General features: G+C 36.8%; 2 protein-coding genes across 2 annotated transcripts; both read left to right on the top strand.

Moving 5' to 3' along the window:
- Positions 1 to 251: 251 nt before the first annotated feature.
- On the top strand, positions 252 to 4,614 carry LOC122302320 (protein NRT1/ PTR FAMILY 4.4). Its single transcript, XM_043113514.1, has 5 exons — positions 252 to 584; positions 956 to 1,173; positions 1,569 to 2,015; positions 2,821 to 2,966; positions 3,239 to 4,614. Exons 1-5 carry the CDS (start codon positions 431 to 433, stop codon positions 4,146 to 4,148), a joined length of 1,875 nt encoding a protein of 624 aa, XP_042969448.1. The 5' UTR covers positions 252 to 430; the 3' UTR covers positions 4,149 to 4,614.
- Positions 4,615 to 7,998: 3,384 nt separating this feature from the next.
- Positions 7,999 to 9,006, top strand: LOC122302321 (ethylene-responsive transcription factor ERF037-like). The gene has a single exon (XM_043113515.1). The coding sequence runs from the start codon at positions 8,148 to 8,150 to the stop codon at positions 8,772 to 8,774; it is 627 nt and encodes a 208-aa protein (XP_042969449.1). The 5' UTR covers positions 7,999 to 8,147; the 3' UTR covers positions 8,775 to 9,006.
- The last annotated feature ends 7,780 nt before the right edge of the window (positions 9,007 to 16,786 follow it).

Here is a 16,786-nt window from a genome sequence, read left to right as displayed (position 1 = left end):
TAGGAAAAAGTATACGGAGGACTATTATACCCGGAACCACCCGTGCATGGTGCGTCGGAGCTAGGAGATATATTAAAAACTATTGTAATAGCTTGTGGGGGGGGGGGGGGGGGGATTTGACTTGTATAGCGTATGGGCCATTCCCACTTGCTTGGTCAACTTGGCGAGGACTTGAAATTTGAAAGACCGATGAAAAGATCGGCCACGAGGAAATGCAGGACAGGCACGTTATAAATATGAGGTTTGCTCCCTCGTTACCTTATCCCAAAATCGCCAGAGAGTAGTACTAGGCTTAGGCAAAGATCGAGAGGGGCTTTGGATTTCAACAATAAATATCCTTTAGTTCTTTAGAGTGAGTTTGTCAAAGAGACAGAAAAATATTAGCAACGTGCAATAGTTATATAGCAAAGAGGAGAAAAGGGCAAGGAGAATGGTGGACAGAGTAGTGGAAAAGACAAAAATGAACCTCAAAGGAGATCATTCCATGCCTGCGTCTATGGTGAGGGAGACGTCTGTTGATTGGAGAGGCAGACCTTGCAAGCCTAATAAGCATGGCGGAATGACTGCTGCTATTTTTGTCCTAGGTCTCTCTCTCTCTCTCTCTCTCTCTCTCTCTCTCTCTCTCGTGGTTCGAGCATGAATATCCGCATTGTTTAACCTAACCCAATCATGTCCTACTACTGTCTATAACAGTCACATGTATCAATTGATTGGCCATTTTGTTATCCGAAAACCTCTAATCATCTCTGTGTGCGCTTAACGTTGAAGTACGATTCGATGTTAATTATATTTTAGGTGAAGTGTGGTACTACTATATATAGTGTCAAAAATTCTATAATCGAATCAATAAATTTTGGACTTAACATTTTAACGATATAAATCTTAGTAGATCTCGTTCACTTCATTTTAATATTCTATTCTTGGAAGTAACATGGATATGATGGATCGCTCACAGGTCTCCAAGCTTTGGAGATGATGGCAATTTCCGCAGTTGGGAACAACCTGATAACTTATGTGTTCAATGAGATGCACTTTCCCCTGTCAAAGTCTGCAAACATAGTAACAAACTTTATAGGGACAGTCTTCCTCCTCTCACTCCTTGGTGGGTTCCTCTCAGATTCTTATCTTGGGAGCTTTCGGACCATGTTGATCTTTGGCTTTGTGGAGCTCTCTGTAAGTCCTTTCTCTGACATGTCTCCTTTTCTTAATACTGCTAAATATTCTTAATTTCCATATTCAATATTATAATTTATATATATATATATATATCTCTCTCTCTCTCGATCTCGATCTCTGTAAAACTCTGCAAGATAATTTTGATATAAAAAATAATAATCTCTATAAAATACAAAGCTTGAAATTCTTATCATTCCATCATTTCCTGTACCGAAAAAAGGATTTTTTTTCCTGATCTTACTGGGGGAAAAAAGAGAATATTTTCTTGAAGGGAAGTGTATGATCTTGATAATATATTCATTTTAACATACAATAATTAGGAGAGAGAAAAAAAGAGTTGGAGTATTTCTGGGATAACATAGTTTAATTAGACGTTCTAATTAATATTGCAGGGTTTTATACTACTTTCCGTTCAAGCCCATCTTCCAGAATTAAGGCCACCAAAATGCAACATGATGTTGGAGGGAGCTGGCCACTCATGTGTGGAGGCAAAGGGCTACAGGTCTTTGATATTCTTCGTTGCACTCTACTTGGTGGCTGTAGGAAGTGGGAGTTTAAAACCCAACATAATATCTCATGGAGCTGATCAATTCAGAAAAGATGACTCCAAGCAATCCAGGATACTCTCCTCTTATTTCAACGCCGCCTACTTTGCTTTCTGCATGGGGGAGCTTATCGCGCTTACCGTTCTCGTTTGGGTCCAGACACATTCTGGGATGGATGTTGGATTTGGAGTCTCAGCAGCTGCCATGGCAGCCGGATTGGTCAGCTTGATTTTGGGCACGCTTGTTTACCGGAACACACCGCCCAGCGGAAGTATCTTCACCCCTGTTGCTCAAGTAATCTTGCTTTACCCTTTGTTTTTTTTTATAAAAAAAATTGTTGTTTGATGGCCTTTATGGGGTTTCTTTTGCTTTAATTACTTTTGGATACTTCGAAGCCTTTTCTTCTTCTAAGTTATTCCTTAAATTCTAGTTTTGATAGGCATTATATTTTTGTAATCGGTTGTCGGCCAATTATTCCTGATAAATTGATTCTTAAAATGGTAAATCGAAAAGGCAAAAAGGATTAATAAAGTTGTCAATCCTGATACAACGAGATTTTCTTTTTGTCCGTTCTTTTTCACAATCCGTTGTTCTGTTCTGTGACTCTGATTATCTGATCTCTTGGTCCAATTTACAACAATCTCGTCATTTATGGCCGGGAGGACGTACGTACAGTCTAAGATCGCCATTCAGAAAATGGTTCCGGTTTACCCTTGTAGAATAAATGTAATTTGCAAACGATTAACCAACGTTTTATGCTGTACTTTGAATATGAATTGATATTAATCTTACTTATATCATTGCTACAGTTGTATATGTGGTTTTTAATTTTATCCTACAAATACTTCTCCTGTATGCACGATTCAGCTTATGATCCTGAACTTGGTAGTGTATATCTTCTGTCAATGGCCTCACTGTCTTATGACGTTTGTCTCCCTCTATCCCAACTTTTTTATTAAAAAAAAATGAGAATATTTAGCAGCGACCTCTAGCTAGCTACTAATGAATTAGTTTATTAAATGCTAAGTTAATGCGTTATATATATACACACATACTTTTATTTGTCTTTTCCTCAGATTATTATATTAATGCCCTGCAGGTTCTAGTTGCTGCATTTACAAAAAGAAAGCAAATCTGCCCTTCAAATGCAGGGATGCTTCATGGAAACCAAAACAATGTGCCGAACCATGTTCTTGCCATGTCACCTAACATCAGTGCTAATCTCCTCCATACCGAAAAGTTCAGGTTAGGAAGTACATTAATCTGATAGCCGAGTACTATTGGTAGACAAATCAGTAGTGCCTAAAAGATTATGGTCAAAAGTTGAATCTAATAATGAATGATCACAGTACTGGTTTTCTCTGAAGATATGTTGCCCGGCATGAGACCAGGATATAAGGATTGAAATGTTTCAAATTTAAACAAGCAATTCCTGTCTTTGGTATAATATAATGTTTTTAATTTTATTAATATGCACATGATGTTAATTGTTCTCTAATAAAGTTATGAAATCGCAGGTTTCTTGACAAGGCCTGCATAAAAATTGAAGATGGAATTCGGACGAGTGAAAGTCCATGGAAGCTATGCACGGTGGCCCAAGTCGAGCAAGTGAAGATTATTATCTCAGTTATTCCCATATTTGCCTGCACCATCATTTTCAACACCATTTTAGCACAGCTCCAGACGTTCTCAGTCCAACAAGGAAGCGCAATGAACACCCGGATCACAAGAAGCTTCAACATCCCTCCAGCTTCGCTTCAATCCATTCCTTACATTATGCTAATCTTTCTTGTCCCTCTGTATGAAACTGCCTTTGTACCACTTGCTCGAAAATTCACTGGAAGGGACTCGGGAATCTCGCCTCTTCAAAGGGTGGGCGTAGGGCTCTTTATCGCTACTTTCTCTATGGTTTCGGCTGCAACGGTTGAGAAGAAGAGAAGAAACTCGGCTATTCACTTGAATGAGACACTCTCCATCTTTTGGATTGCCCCACAGTTTCTCATCTTTGGCCTGTCCGAGATGTTCACTGCTGTGGGGCTAATAGAGTTTTTCTACAAGCAGTCTGTGGAAGGGATGCAATCCTTTCTAACTGCTATGACTTACTGCTCATACTCATTTGGATTCTATTTGAGCTCCCTCCTTGTTTCGCTAGTGAACAAAATAACCTCAAGTTCTGCTGGTGGTGGCTGGCTAAGTGACAATGACCTCAACAAGAACAGGCTGGATCTTTTTTATTGGTTGTTAGCTGCCCTCAGCCTCATCAACTTCTTCACTTACCTTTTATTGTCTAAATGGTACTCTTATAACCCATCAGTAGTACTATCATCCACTCCACCACAAGATCATCAGCCATATGGACTAGAAGACCCGGAAAACCACAAGCTGAACCCCTCAAAGCAATTTGGTGCTGACAATATTTTACCTTAAGTCACAGTGTCTATCTGGTGATTATTTCTTTGACTTAGACCTATTTCTTACTCTTGTGTATGTATCGAAAGAAAAGTAAACCCTAGACTGATAACTACTGAATAGTCTTAGACCCACTAGGTGCACCTGCTTGGTTGATAAAATTGCCTTTTCCTTCTATTACAGTAATTAAACTGTGTAGGGAGGGGGCGGATCTCTGAAGGGTCCCCCATGGTTCTTGAGTTGATTCCAAAGGCTGATCTATAACGAAGTTAGTCCTAAGCCCATGAACCAGAAGATGCAGTACTGCACGCTCCTAGTCCTCAGGATCCCTTTTACTTCTTTAGTGTCTCTCAGTACTGGTCATGCATGTGTAAGGAGGACCTCTTCTCATTTTTCTTTATGGTAAAGGAATATGTAAGTGGTGGGGTCGTGCTTTAATTCTCTACTTTAGTTAGTTATAAAAAAGGAGGGTCTTTTAAAAGCAGATGTGATCTCTTTTGATGTGATTCATGAATATGGAAGATATTCATGCATCTAAGCTTTCAATGTCCAAAAACGAATATATATATATATATATATATATATATATATAATATGTATGTATTTATGCATGTATATGAGATAAGAAATACTGAAACTCGTTTCTAGGTCACTTGAGAAAAATATCGATCTCACACGTTGTCTTGTCTTATTTGTGATCATTCTGCACAAAGAAACATGTCTCCTACATGTTTCTTGATGGAGCTAGGTCCTCCTCTGCAATTGCCAATATGCAATATCAATATCCTCCCACCACTACTGGCTACGAGACTCTGGTTTCCATTATGTACACTTCCCATCCTTATGTTTGGGAGAAGACTCATGATCCCAAAAAGCAACAGAAGTTACCAACAAAAGTTGGGCCCATTTATCTACTATTGAGTATAATATAAGTCAATGATCAAGTCATGGCTTAAGCATTCAATTCATCTACCTCTAATCATGACCACTATGACTTCAAAGTACCCAAGAATGCTTATCTTCTATATATAGCTTGTCCCAGTGTGATTTGATTGGCTCAAAAGCACCCTTTATTGGGAGAGCACCGGCCTCTCCTAAAAGAAGGGGGGGGGGGGGGGGGGGGGGGGGGGGGGGGGGGGGTTGAATCTTAAGAGTCAACTAGTGCTCAAGATCAGGATTAGCTGGGGTACTAACTCATCATGGGTATTATATAGTCTCGACGTTCCCACCAACACCACATGATCATGATCAGTACTACTTAATTCTGATCTAGCTTCATTAAGTCAACCAAATATATCAAGCTGCATAAAATTTGCATTAAAGATTATCACTATGGAAGTCAATATATAGGAGATGTCACATTCCCCAAAATTAATTAAGTTTTTAGATCGATGCTAATTAAATAGACTTGTTATTTCATTTAAGCAAGCAGCTTGCTTGGGCGGAAGTATATATGAGTTTCCTAACAGGAGGGCTACTCAAAGTATTAATGAGAAAATATAAGCAAATTCGAGATTAGATTAATATATGTATATATATACATATATGAAAATAAAGTTTCACGTCCAATATTAATAATAATAAGCAATACTAATCCCAGGAAATTAAGGCATCACACAACAGAGTTTCACTAGCTTACTAACGCCATTAAGCAAAGCTTAAAAGCTCTTTAGAGGCCCTAGAATCATGACAGAACAAAGAGAATTCCATCGATGATCATGCAATATTATGTCTCATTTTAGCCATTAATTATTTGATGTTGGCGTACGTTGTAAATAGGCCTCTGATATCGCAAGGCGCTCGTCTTGGAGGTTTTCATCGTGAATATTGAGGGGACCCAAAATCTATCAGCCCAATAGCCGCACTTAGAAGCCCACTGACTTACTCATGGACTTGCGAGAACTAAGGGATCTAGACTTCGCAATAGCTTTTTTTTTTTCCCCTTGGAACTGCTATACTCTCGTACTCACAAAATAGCTCCATGATGGAATTCAATCTGTCATGTTAGCATTAGCTTGTTCGATCTTGTTGTCTTTTTTCACTTGGCCTTGTTTGAACAGTGAGATAAGATGAAATGATTTGTGAATATTAGTAAAATAATTTAAATTAATATATTTTATGAGATTTTAAAAAATCAAAGAGAAAAAATTGAATAAAAATATTATAAAGTTAAAATATTATTAGAATGTAATTTTTTAATATTATTTTTGTTTTAGAATTTGAAAATATTGAATTATTTTTTGTATTTTGTTTGAAAGTTTAAGAAAATTTTATTATTGATTAGGTAATAATTAGATGAAAATGTTAAATATTTGAAATTGAAAAGTGTTTGTACATATTTGAATATTGAGATAGGATGATACGAGATAAAATGAGTTGCGAGGATTTTGCTATCCAAATTAGCTAGGCCTTAGAGGAATTTTGTGTGGGCTAGAATTAATGTTTTCAAAACAAACATATATATAAAAATAGATCTCTTAAGAAAATTAATTAAGGACAATATCAAATTAATGAGGATTATACGGAATTAACAACCATTACTTATATTATGTGACATTATTCAATATACTATCCTTTAAGATATAGATATTTCTCTTTAATGTCATTAAATATATATCCTCTTTAAGTAGAAGGCTAACTCCCTCATAAAAAAAGGGGGATGGGGGGTGACCCTAGCTAGCTATGAAAGTGCACACCTTGGAAAGGAAAGTATGAGATCCGGCACTTCTTTGGACCGCATAGAGAGGTAATTAGTTGGAGCATCAAGTTCCTTCTAAAGAGGATCAGATATTGGTCCTAGCTTGCTAGCTAGATACATGCCAAATTAAGAAAGATATAAAGCTAGCTAGCTGTGCCCATGGCATTTTATGCATAGCTAGCTAGTAATGTACGTACGTATTCATTAGGGACAGCTTCTCGATCGCTGTATTAATATAGTCCAACCATACTCTAAGCGGTTACGGTTTGTTGTTGACATTTTCTACTTCATTTCAAATCCTTTTCATATATATAATTGAGAGTTCGATCTGCTTAAAGAAACTTGAGAGAGAGAGAGAGAGAGAGAGAGAGAGAATTTGGAGTTCTACTAGCTAGCTACTAGATCAGATAAGCATAAAAGCATGCAGGTGCATTTGTTTCTGTAGTGAAAAAAAATAAAAAACGAGTCAACACGTCTGGTGAGATAAGCATAGACTTGCAATACTGCATGCCATAAAGGCTATATATATTGCCACCTTACCAACATACAGCTGGTTTAACGCGTTTCATCTACTACCGATGTTGCCATGCACTCTTTTGTCCTTATATACGTATCCTCCCTGGTCAATTACCCCAATATCCTCCTAATTCGATCCCACTAATGATCGTCTACTGTTTTTCTTTATTCACGCGTAGACCTTGGTGCTTTTCTTTTTTTTTTTTTAACTTTTTTTTTTAAGGTTCCTTCCTTTTGCTAATCTGATTTGTTGTCAACTATATAGCTCTTGCACGCATGCATGGTCGAAGCTGATTTCCTTAAAATCAGTGAATGCTTTCAATCACCGAATGACTTAAAAAAAACTCACAATCTTAGATGTTTTTAATTCAAAGAAAACGGCAAGATTATCAGGATAAATGATTGGCCATACATGAGTCATACTATTACTATCCTTATTAAACTCATTTTTTTTTTTTTTTAAAAAGAAAGAAGAAAAAGATCAAAGAAAGAAAAGCTGGTAGGTAGGTAGGTCATTATGGTCATTATGTATAGTTAAACGTAACGTCAGTATGTGCAGTCAATCAATGTCCTTTTCGAGTCCAGAATCCACGTACTCTCACCCAAATATTGCCAGCTATTCCCATTACCTTATAAAAACCAAACAACTTAATTAAAAATTTAGAACCTATCAGTCCCAGTCTCCACCCCCAATCAACCTATCCATCCTCTCTACTTAAACCCTCCTCGCCTCCATCTCTATCGTTGTCACGGTCGCTCGAAGCACTTATTTCTCTCAAACACGAAATACGCTCGCATTCACGATGTCTGTCATTAAAGAAGAACCAGAAACCGCTCAATTCAAACCAACTCGCCGCTTTGATTCCGATTCCTCCTCCCCACCGCGTGGCTTCAACAACAAGAAGCGAACTCGACAACGACAAGCTGAGTCCCCATTTCGTGGAGTCCGTAAAAGGAGCTGGGGTCGCTATGTCTCGGAGATACGGTTACCCGGCCAGAAGACCCGTATCTGGTTAGGATCATTTGGGTCACCGGAGATGGCAGCTCGGGCTCACGACTCGGCCGCCTTCTTCTTGAAAGGCAACTCGGCGTGTCTCAACTTCCCGGAGTTGGCGGAGTTTTTGCCTAAGCCCGATTCTTGTTCGAGAAGAGATATACAATCGGCGGCTGCTAAAGCGGCTCTTTTTGAGGTTACCGACGATCGGACGTCCGTATTAGACACAACGGAACGAGAGACCACCTCGGGTTCAGAAGACTTTTGGTGCGAGTTTGACGTTGATTTCGACTTGGGAACGTCGACAACGTCGTTTGAAGCAGTGAAAGAAGCTCCTGATCTACCATTTGAGTTTGAGGACTCAATCGGTGAGGAGTTTGGTCAGATGGTCGTGGATGATGAGTTTTTGTTGGCGTCCTGCAGTTTCCAAATGTAAATCATTGCAACTATTTTCCCTCGAACCCAAAAAAAAAAAAAATGTATTATAAATATAGAATGGACAGGACAGTCTCCCTAGAATGCTCCCGGCCTTCTCTAAATTTTCGTTGGAATTTCTTTAATTTTTTTTTTTGGAGAAAAAAAATATATATATATATATATATATATTTGTTTATGACTTGTAATTAAGATCATGTGAATTATACTGCTTTGAAATATTGCGCTGAAAATCAAGGATATATAAACGAATGCATACATATAAGTACGTACTCATGATATCATATCATATGATATGTGTTTGAAGTCCGCGCCACAAGAAATTAAGATATTGGTATTAGTGATGAGGAAGGGAGGCTCTTTCAAGTCTGATATTGCTGATTTCCTTCGATCAATATATAAATTCGAATTGACTACCATACATTAATATTTGCTAGTGGATTCGAAAAAGTCGAAGAAGCTAACACACCATATAATCAAAGATCAACTTGACTTATAAATTAGCTACTATAAATATTAAGTATTATTATATTAGAAATATTTAAAGAAAAATTTTATTTATAGTTTTTATATGGAGACTGCATGTGCATGTTTTTAATTAAATGAGAAAAAATATTATTTTAATATAAATATTTTTATAATTTTAAAAATAAAATTGCTAGACATTCGTTGCAATCACCATATAAAAATTTTGAAAAGCATCATCTACGTACGTGGCCTTTCTCGTGTGTTAACCAGATACAACTTTGACATCATCAACTTAATTAATTAGTTTTCGTTTACTGATCTTCACATTAGGATTATCTTCTCTCTCTTCCCCCTAGCTTCATATATATAATTTGCATATATATATATATATATGAAAAGTTTAGCTGCAAGTATAATTATATATTAATATGTATATTAATTTAATGTGATTGGTTAAAAAGTAGATTTTATTAAAAATAATATTAGTTTAAATTTTAAATATAAAAGAATTAAAATTAATATACAGATTAGTACGTGACTTTATTTACACGTAACAAAATTGATGTATAAAAGTTTTGATGATCATAAAATATAGAACGGTACATAGTCTCCGACTCTCCACAAATCAAGCCGGTAAGAAGGGAATCTGAGAACCACATGTCTTACAACCGATGTCCCGTAATATTGCACGAGGGCACGTAAATGCAAAACTGACCCTAACAAACGTACATAATTAATTAATCAGAGCCGGGGGTTATGCCATGTATTCCGACGCGCATTGTGCTTTACGGCCGACCATGCAATTGCATGTTCAGGTAAGTAGAAAAATCTAACTTTAACAAGTGCGGCCAAAAACAACAAACGTTAAGTTGTGGATTAAGATTTTATATATATTAATCATTCAGTAGCGCCGAAAATGATCGATAAATATATATATTAAAACATAAAATTAAGGGAACTCTTGATATAGGCCGCATATTGATTTCATATTTACGTTTCGGTGAGGCTCACGAATTTGACACATGAAACCTACATACGTGGGTTGTCGATTAGGTCGCTGTGCTCTGCCAAACCTAAAGTACCATTTGTCCATTTAGCACGAACAATGAATCATTTGAAAAGAAGAAAAAATAGAGAACAAAACGGTAGGGTACGTAAATAGTTCTGATGATCATTTCAAGTTCCAACTTTTCGTCCAGGGAAAGCGCTTGATACAGTACGGAAAAATGAATGCACACAGGAGGGAAAAACTGATACCGTCTGTCCTCCATGTTTTCTTCTTTGATGTGATTTCACCCATCCTCTGATAGTTTAATTAGGACCACAGGTTATTCTCCCCTTGTCCCCCCTTGGTCCTTTCGGTCTTTCTAGAAGGCCATGTATCCATATAAGCATTAATTTATTCAAGGTAAGCGTACCTGCTTCAGCTTGAGCATGACAGATTTGTAAGGCAAATTGGGAGATAAGTATAAGAGAAGATATTGTTAGTTTATTATTCTTATTTTAAATATTATAATAATTAAATAAAATGAGATAAATTGAAATGTTTTTTAAATCTAAACAATTAAGGCCTAAAGTTTTGTGTATATCAATCAAATAAGAATTTGAAGGAATAAAGACATTATGAAATTTCGGAACCCCATAATCATCCACGTCATTTTCCATTCTAACTACACCCCTTGGTTGACCTTAAATCGATCAAGAAGAATTTTACCTATTCAATTAATATTTTATTTGTTATTTTTCCTCTTTTATATATTTTAATGATTAAATATATTTATATATAAATAGAATGGTAAAAATGATAAATTACATATTAGTTAAGTGAACGTGTGTGCATGGTGTAAGGTTTCATTAGCGTCCACAATTTATAAAGGCTTTAATTTTTTGAAAATTTTAATATATTTTAGATATTCAGAATTGATTTCCAAACTTAAAAAGGCATGAGTTGGGAAAGTAAAAAAAAAAAAAAAAAAACGAAAAAAAAAAAAAGCAAAAAAAAAGCGTGATGTCACCGAATAAGAGCAAAAACTGAACTTAAAGATTCCGCAAATAAGGAGTTTATATATTAACGCGATGCAGGAGTAGTACTGCACGTGCCGATCGGCGATGGATGTATATAATCGAGCAATTAGCGGTAATGTTAAGTATGGGGATTGTGTAATTTCATAGATGGTAAAATAGGATAAAATTTTTTGAGATATATTAAGATGAGATTAGAGAAAATAAGTTTAGATGAAATATGTGTTTGTTTATAGAGATGAGATAGATGAGATTAGTTTGACTTTGTTATAATTAATAATATAATAGAATCCACAAGTATTTGTAGTACCTTTTATAATATTTTATTTGTTTATTTATTTATCACTTGTGCAATTTTTGTTTTTTGTTGCTTCCTTTTTTTATTAATCATTTGGTCAATTTTTCTTTTGTTTTTTTGTTTTGGCTGCTTCATTTGTTTATTTATTTACTAATGGTGTAATTTTTTTTAATCATTTGGTAATTTTGTTTTTTGGCTGCTTTCTTTTTTTTTAACCATTTGATCAATTTTTTTTGTCTTTTTTTTTTCTGCTTTATTTATTTATTTATTTACCAATGTTGTAATTTTTTTCTGCTTTCTTTATTTATTTACCTTATGTGTAAATATTTTTTTCTTTTAGTCAAATGTGACGCCCCCAAATCCCCACGCACGGATACGGAAAAATCTAGACGTTCGGATGGCGACATCACGGGTCAGCACCCTATCGACGAGTGCCAAGTGTGTGTATAAGCAACAAATGTGCACGAAAAAACAAGCAGCGGATAGCAAAGTCATACAGCTAAATACCAGAATTTTTCTTAGTTTAATACAAAAATATTCAAAACATACATAATGAAATATTACAAATCACAAATATAGCTCAAATCCAACAACATGGCATAAACTCTAACTCAGTAATCCGGCGGAGCCGCATCCTCGGGCTCAGTCTCCTCTTCCTCCTCGAACTCTACACCAAAATCTACGGTACCAAAAGTGGTACTGCAGGTAAGTAAAATCCAAACACCACTAGATAAAAACATATTAAAACTCAAACAATATGCATAAAGAATGCCAATGCACGAAACTCATAAAACTATATTTTTCCACGCACGCCAAAAATCCCATTTGGCTCAAAAACATATTACTTTCCAAAACTCGCCAAAAGTCTCATTTGGCCCATATCCAACTCATTCTATTAACTAATTAATCCGTATGCACCATGACCTCCCCTAGGGGTCATCTGCACACCCTGGCTCCTGTGCCACACCACAGGTAACGACCACACGTATGACACCTAAACGAGCGATGCCCAGTTCCGCGTCTCGCGCGTTCGTAGCCAAGCATTCTCTAGCCCTCACCAGCGAAGGGCCACGGAGTCGGTGCGTAGAGCGTTACCATTCCGCCTGCTCCCGTTGTCGCCCAGCGACAACTCAGGAGACGTCACTCAGTATATTACGCTTCCGAGTGACCAAAGAAGCTCCACTGAGATAATATCTCATCTCGACTTGGGGTCGTGATACACACGCACTCGAAAATCCATTTACGCCAATAAAACAAGATTTTCTCAATTTAAATAAAATGCACGTGCATGCACCATGTAAATGCAATCTCAATGTACAAAATAACCAACCAACCATAAATCAATCAATCAAGCAACTTTGTCCTCAATCCATCCGACCCCCAAATTCTTCGAATTCAGTCCGGAATCAACCAACCAACAACAAATAATTATTGTAAGAGTAAACTATATTTAAATCTAAAAGTAGAGTTTGAAAAATACTTACAGCGCTATACGGTATTTTTGAAAGCTCGCGGTGTTCCAAATGGCAGAGGAAAAGCAACGTAACAGTGTAATTTATACTGTGGCCGTGGGTAATAAATTACCCACTTTCAAACGGGGACAAACCAAGACACGAAATTGATAGGAAATAGTTTAGGAATGTTTATGAAGCTAAATGAAATGAGTTTTGGCGTGGGTGGCGGTGGAAGGCCAAAAATGGGTTGAACGGAGTTGAGCTCGTGGGAGCTGCTTCGGCAATGGATCGATGCCGGAATTTGGTGGGTTAGGTCGGCAAGAGGTAGATGAAGAAGCTGTGAAAATGTGGTAACCGGAGGTGGAGTGACGGAGTCGGAATTGCTGAAAATCCATGTGGCTTAGATGGGGCGTTGGGGGCTAACGGTTGGCCGGATGTGGGAGATATTTGGTGGGGGTGATCACCGGCCGGATGGGGAGATTTTGGTGGGGGTGGTGCTGGCCACGTCGCCGGCGAGCGGCGGGTCTGGGCGGCTGGGCCGAACTGCGAAGGGAGAGGGAAGAGAGAGAAACGAGCGCATGGGAGGAGAAGAAGAAAGAAGAAGAAAAAAAAAAAAAGAAAAAGAAAGAAAAAAGAAAAAGGGAAAGAAAAAGAAAAGAAAAAGAAAAAAGGGAAAAAGAAAAGATAAAGGAAAAGAAATGAAGTCCAATCCTCACTTTCGGAATCCGAAAACTGATCCGCCGAAAACGATTTTCAAAACATAAAAAAACTAAACTAAATTAAACACCGCATCAAATAAAATAAAAACCAATTAAAATACAATAATTTAAAATAAAAGAACTAATATATTAATTAAATTAAAAACACACATTCAGTGAAAATACACGTAAAAACGGGTCATCACATTAAATATTTTGCTACACGTTGGGTACAACTTTTACTTTTTTTACAATTTGTATTCATGTCAATATACTATTTATTTAAAATATATTATTGGAGGGAACAATATTGAAATAAGGTGAGATTTGAGGAGATGAAAATTTGAAAAGAAACTTAAAATTTTTTGAGATGAAAACTGATAAATCAAAATATGTGTTTATTTTTGTAAAACCTTTGACCGTATGAAAACTTTGAGAAGTTTTCAAAATTTTAATTTTCAGTTGCTAAAGCAAACGAGTCCTTAATTGCCAAAACAAATATTAATGTATAATCACGTGGATTGTATCGGACGTAGTTCATGTTGTCACTTTGTTAATTTTACTCCGCTACGTTTCCGCAACTACGTCTGGCCGCCAGGGCCACCAATACTAATATGCTAATTTAAACCTCGCTCCCCATATTTCCTATATAGAGAAATGAGATTTGCAGTCGTGGTTGTGCAAGCGACGAGTAATCGCTTTGAAAACAATGAATTAATATGAGACCCACATGAAAAAAAAAATTAACTTTTTAATCGTGGACCCCACTATTTTTCAAAGCGATTACGCGGCGTTTGTAATTCTACGACTGTATGTAACATTGCTCTTCCTATATAATATATATATATATATATATATATATATTAGCAATTGATCATGATCAAATGGGCTTGCTGCACGTAAGATAAAGAGTCTAGAAAAAGTAGAATGGAAAGTAGCTAATTAATCCCTCTCATAGCATAACTTCACCCTTCCTTTCCCCTTCAAATTTGGCAAAAACACCAAAAATCCATCTTCCCCTCCAATCTTCATATAACAATAACCAATGAAGGGTTATCACGAGGACCGGCAGTATTGCACGAATTGCCCAACTCTTCTTTGGTCAGCCAGATCCGATTAGAAAAATTATGACTTTTTTTTTTCTTTTTCTAGATTCAAAAGAAGTATAGAAAAATTGAAGAAATAACTCAACTGATCTCCTCCGTTTGTTTTGTAATATAAAGAGTACTGTTAATGCAAATAAGTGCAAAATTGCAGGTGGCTCCAAAGGGAGTACTATGGGGAAAATGAGAAGAGCAGGAGGCATCAAAGAACGAGTTACTTCAGACTTTCAAGATATTGGAGGGAGCTATGTCATCACTTTCTCCTTCTGGTTACATGCCTTTGAGATGTCTGCGTGAGTTCTGTTGCAATCGGGGGGTGGGGGAGCTTGGGTGCTGACTGAAAACATGATTTGGGTAGGAGAGTGAAAACATGATGCACGAAGAGAGTTTGTGTAGGGATAAAATCTGGTGTAGACAAGTGCATAAAGAGTCCTTTAATATGCTAACATGGCAGGATGGGATTAGTGGGCTGGTTATGGCATCAGACCAGATGGTCTGGTCACCAGGTTTTCTCTTTCAATATATATGAGCAACTAGCAGCAATGTTAATTATGGGGATTGAGTACGTGTGTAATTTGTGTGTTTGTATATATCTCTTGCTTGACATTACATGCATGTTTGAAAATATTCCTTAATATATAGTCCTACATAGTCAAAATGTACGCGTTTAGCTTAATTGCCAAAACAAATATTAATTTATAATCACGTCGATTAGGTGTTAGGGACTTCGGTCAAGCCCTCACACACTAAGGGGTCTATTCTCTCCTTGTTGCTCCTTGATTGATCGAATGAACTCCTATGATTGGTCTTGATCACGTATAGCCTAATATAGGAGCTTTGGTGAATGGTGGCTAGTGTTTAATGGTGAGAATAATTGTGGTATATGGGCTATGGTGATCTTGGGTATGGTGGTAATGGGGCATGACAAGGTCTCTCTTGGGTGCTAGCCGCCACTTAAGTGATTTAGGGTTGGAAGATGGGTGAATGAGGTTAGGGTTGGATGTGTGTTTCGGCCAAAGGTAGTGATGGGATTCGGCTAGGGCTTAGGTGGATGGTGATCTCCTAAATTATTGAGATTGTAATTTCAATTTCAATTTCAATTTAGAATGCGTTGGCCGAATATAGGGATAAAGGATAAGGTTGGATTTGATTTGGTTGGAGATGAGATTTGATTGAGTCAATTAAAGGATAATGACTAATAAGATAATATATAGAAAGATATGGTGGGGGTAATATGAGAAGTAGGGTTTCGGTCAAGCTAATTAGGCTATGGCCGAATGACTCAATATAGTAATTAGGGTTTTGATTGATGGTTGACTTTGGAAAGTGGTGTGTGCATGTATGGAAAGCGGTGGGGCTAGGGTTGGCCGAATATGGTGTTTGGTAAATGAAAAATTTCAAGAAATTTCAAAGAAGACTTATAAAAATACATGAACACAAAAAGAAATTTGAAGAATTCAATCACAAATCCAGCAAGCACAATGCTCCTCCAATCAACCACACTCACAACAATCACAAATATAAAATCCAAAAAACAAAAGATAATCAATCAACTTTGATTCACAAATTGCACAAAGATTGAAAGGAAATCTCAAATAATAAATAAAGATAAATAGAATCACACATATTCACGAATTGTAAAGTGTGATCCTTCTCCTTGGGGATTCATGAATTGCAACCCAAGAAACCCAAGTGCTAAGCACCAAATAGAGAATCCTAAGCACAATAGCCGGCCACATAAGACAAAATGTCAAATGTTCAAAAGATGTAAATGAAATGACTAAGTGTCCTATTTATAGAGCTTACAAATTGGAAACCCCCAAAAGGTCGCTAGCAAATTATTAAATAAATAAATAAATAAATAAAATAAACATAATAGATAAAAGGTCCTATGTTGGCCATGGCATGCAAGACCCATGGTGGGCAAGGATGGTACATGGCCCACAACTAGGCTAGTCTTGATTAGGTCC

Source organism: Carya illinoinensis, chromosome 3 (genome assembly GCF_018687715.1).
Source record: "Carya illinoinensis cultivar Pawnee chromosome 3, C.illinoinensisPawnee_v1, whole genome shotgun sequence".
NCBI lineage: Eukaryota > Viridiplantae > Streptophyta > Magnoliopsida > Fagales > Juglandaceae > Carya > Carya illinoinensis.
Note: the sequence above shows the minus strand (reverse complement) of the source record. Positions and strands in the feature narration are given on the sequence as shown.

Coding starts and splice junctions, on each gene's coding strand:
- LOC122302320 (XM_043113514.1), top strand. CDS start 431: ATGGTGGACAGAGTAGTGGAAAAGACAAAAATGAACCTCAAAGGAGAT. Junction 585..955: donor TGCTGCTATTTTTGTCCTAG/GTCTCTCTCTCT, acceptor GATCGCTCACAG/GTCTCCAAGCTTTGGAGATG. Junction 2,967..3,238: donor CTCCATACCGAAAAGTTCAG/GTTAGGAAGTAC, acceptor ATGAAATCGCAG/GTTTCTTGACAAGGCCTGCA.
- LOC122302321 (XM_043113515.1), top strand. CDS start 8,148: ATGTCTGTCATTAAAGAAGAACCAGAAACCGCTCAATTCAAACCAACT.